The sequence below is a fragment of the Primulina huaijiensis genome, unplaced genomic scaffold (genome assembly GCF_012295235.1).
Source record: "Primulina huaijiensis isolate GDHJ02 unplaced genomic scaffold, ASM1229523v2 scaffold207560, whole genome shotgun sequence".
NCBI lineage: Eukaryota > Viridiplantae > Streptophyta > Magnoliopsida > Lamiales > Gesneriaceae > Primulina > Primulina huaijiensis.
Genome location: NW_027354908.1, coordinates 1 through 3,100, shown reverse-complemented (window position 1 = coordinate 3,100; position 3,100 = coordinate 1). Strand labels below are relative to the sequence as shown.

Here is a 3,100-nt window from a genome sequence, read left to right as displayed (position 1 = left end):
TGCGAGAAGTTTGCTAGGGGGAAGAGTGGGCTATGTGCAGCACATGGTAGTTTGGTTCTTGGTCGAGATACAAGCAAAGGTGGAATGATAGGACCGGGGCTCTTCCATGGATTAGTACCCTCTTCTTCTACTGCTAGGAGCAGCTTCGAAAACACGTGTTCTTCATCCGGAGTGAGCATAATATCCGATTCTATCGACTCTTTAGAAAAGGCACAAAAACGGCATATGCTGATCCCGCCTCAGGTTTTGGTTCCTTTGTCCATGAAGACCATGTCGTGTTACTCAGGACCTTTGGGTTCGGAGAAGCTAGTAGAGAGGAGCGGCGAGGATGCAAGAAAGAGCTTGGATTTTGCGGTTCCTGAGGGTAGAGTTCATGGTGGTGGACTCTTGTCCTTGCTAGGGGGAAATCTTAATAATGCTGTTGATGGGATTTGAATTGGTTCCACTATTTATTTTTACATTCAATTGTGATATTTATGTAATGTGTAAATTATGAAGTTCTTGAGGTGGAACTTGTGCAAACACTTGAATATTTCTATTGTTAAGTCCCAACTGAATGTTGAATAAAAGCTGTTACTATATATTGTTATAATATTCCTACAATTTAATCAATTTCAACGTAAATCGACTACTTTCTTGGATTAGAGATCTCAAATTTTGTTGCTCCAAAGATTCATATTTGTTATGATATAGACATGGAAAAATACATCTGCTCTTTCATTTTTAATTGTACAAAAATTATAGTTTTTTTTTTTTAAAAAAAATATGTTCCTTCAAATTTGATTTTCTTATATTAAATTTTAAACAAGAAAAACCGTGTTAGCCAATAGCCAACGGGATAATGAAGTTTATATCTTCTTTGGATAAAGAAAGCCATGCGAACCGCACATAAAGCGGCGCAGTCGTAAAGTTCCCGCCACCACCGCCGTCACCACGGCCCAATGATAGTTGCTCCGATTTCCTTCCCGATCTCTTTCCCTTCCCACTCGCATTGTTTTAACGTCACAAAATTGATCTCTGTGAAACCACTCAATGCAACGCCACAGCAAATCTCCCTGGACTTATCCCCACCCAGTGACAATCCAATTCTACAACCCACCAACAAAACAGGCGCGGTTGTAATCGGCGCCGGTCTAGCTGGCTTAGCAGCCGCGACACGCCTCCAAGCCGAGGGCGTCCCTTTCCTCCTCCTCGAAGCCTCCGACGCCGTGGGCGGACGTGTTCGTACTGACTTTATCGACGGATTCACCCTCGATCGAGGCTTCCAGATTTTTATCACAGCTTATCCCGAAGCACAAAAGCTGCTTGATTACAATTCCCTTGATCTTCAAAGATTTTATTCAGGTGCGCGCGTTTACTGCAACGGAAGCTTCTTCACGGTAGCGGACCCGTTGCGGCATTTTGTCGATGCCTTGCAGTCTCTGACGAATCCCATTGGTACGTTCGCTGATAAGATATTGATTGCATTGACTAGGATTGGGGTTTTGAATCAATCTGATTACGACATTTTGAATGCGGACGAAGTCAAGACCATTGCCTTGTTGAGGAAAATTGGCTTTTCGGATTCAATGGTGGACAGATTCTTCCGACCATTTTTTGGAGGGATTTTCTTCGACAGAGAGCTTGAAACCACTTCCCGTCTGTTCAATTTCGTATTCAAATGTCTTGCACTCGGGGACAACACCCTCCCGAAGAATGGCATTTCTGCAATTCCCGAACAATTGGCGGGAAAATTGAACCCAGGTTCGATCAAGTTGAATTCAAGGGTTGTTTCTTTAGATCAAGAATCAGAGGAGGGTGTGATTGTCAAGTTAGAAAGTGGGGAAGTGTTGAAAAGTGATCTTGGAGTCATAGTAGCCATTGAAGAATTTGAAGCTGTGAATCTTCTGGCAGGAAAAATGGATTCCAATCGGGTCAAGAAACCAGTTCGGAGCACAGTCTGTTTGTATTTCTCAGTGGACAGGGAAAAGGTCCCGGTTAATGAACCGATACTGTTTTTAAACGGGTCGGGCCGAGGAATAGTTAACAACATGTTCTTTGCAACAAATGTGGCTCCTTCTTACGCCCCTCCCGGAAAGGCCTTGGCGTCTGTAACTCTAATCGGATTATACGAAACTGTCCCGGATCAAGAATTGGCCGAACGGGTCATGGAGGAGTTGTCGGGTTGGTTCGGCAAGGCTTCAGTGGGGGCGTGGCAGTACTTGCGAATGTACCGGATAGGATTTGCCCAGCCGAACCAATGCCCACCAACTGATTTAGTAAAGGATCCGAGGCTGAATCCGGGGTTGTACGTATGCGGAGATTATGTGACGAGCGCGACGTTTGATGGAGCTTTGGCCTCCGGGAGGAGGGCTGCCGAAGCTTTGTTGAAAGATAGGGCGACTGTCAAAGTGTGACGGACAAGAATTCTTGATCATGAAATGTTATGTACAAGAATGTGAAGTTTTTGTCGCATGTATCGTTTAATTCCATTCGTGTGATTCGTTATTTTGCTTTAAGGTAACCAATGCACCAAACATTTTGACAAAATTTTAGTATTTAGATTATCAATAAATAACATCAATTTCTATTAAAATATCAGAAATTCACATGATTTAATGATATTAGTATATAAAAAGAATTAGTCACTGTGGAAGATAGACTAATCCTGTCTGTACATCTTTCAAAAGATTTTAATCGAGTTCGAGCTACTTCACTACGTGAAAAATCTATACTGAGATTTTAATAACTGCAAGTCTTGATCAAAATTCTGGATACATTAAATTGATTGCTTTTAATTCAAATTTCCCCTTATTAAACGAAAGTCTTTATTCCCATGAAAACCAAGTGTAGTTAGGCGGAAAGGGTTGAGCTCAAATAAATGATTAATGCGCAAAATGATAAAAGATAATTTCTTTTGCCACTAAAAATTGGAAAGTGACTTCCCATTTACAATGTGTCCACACACACAAAGATACGAAACCGATGAAGTCCTTGAATGCGATGATTTATGTCGTCTAGCCAATTAGCAAATTAAACCACATTATTTATGTCATGTGAATGTTTCGTTTCCACGGTGTTTATGTGATGAGGGTGAGAGTTAAGTGTATCAGAATGTAGG

At 41.7% G+C, this 3,100-nt stretch overlaps 1 protein-coding gene across 1 annotated transcript; it reads left to right on the top strand.

The window, feature by feature from the left end:
* Positions 1-816: 816 nt before the first annotated feature.
* LOC140966656 (15-cis-phytoene desaturase, chloroplastic/chromoplastic-like) lies at positions 817-2,514 on the top strand. The gene has a single exon (XM_073426908.1). The coding sequence runs from the start codon at positions 942-944 to the stop codon at positions 2,394-2,396; it is 1,455 nt and encodes a 484-aa protein (XP_073283009.1). The 5' UTR covers positions 817-941; the 3' UTR covers positions 2,397-2,514.
* Positions 2,515-3,100: the final 586 nt, after the last annotated feature.

What these genes read in the sequence shown, in the direction of transcription:
- LOC140966656 (XM_073426908.1), top strand. Translation starts at nt 942, where the DNA reads ATGATAGTTGCTCCGATTTCCTTCCCGATCTCTTTCCCTTCCCACTCG.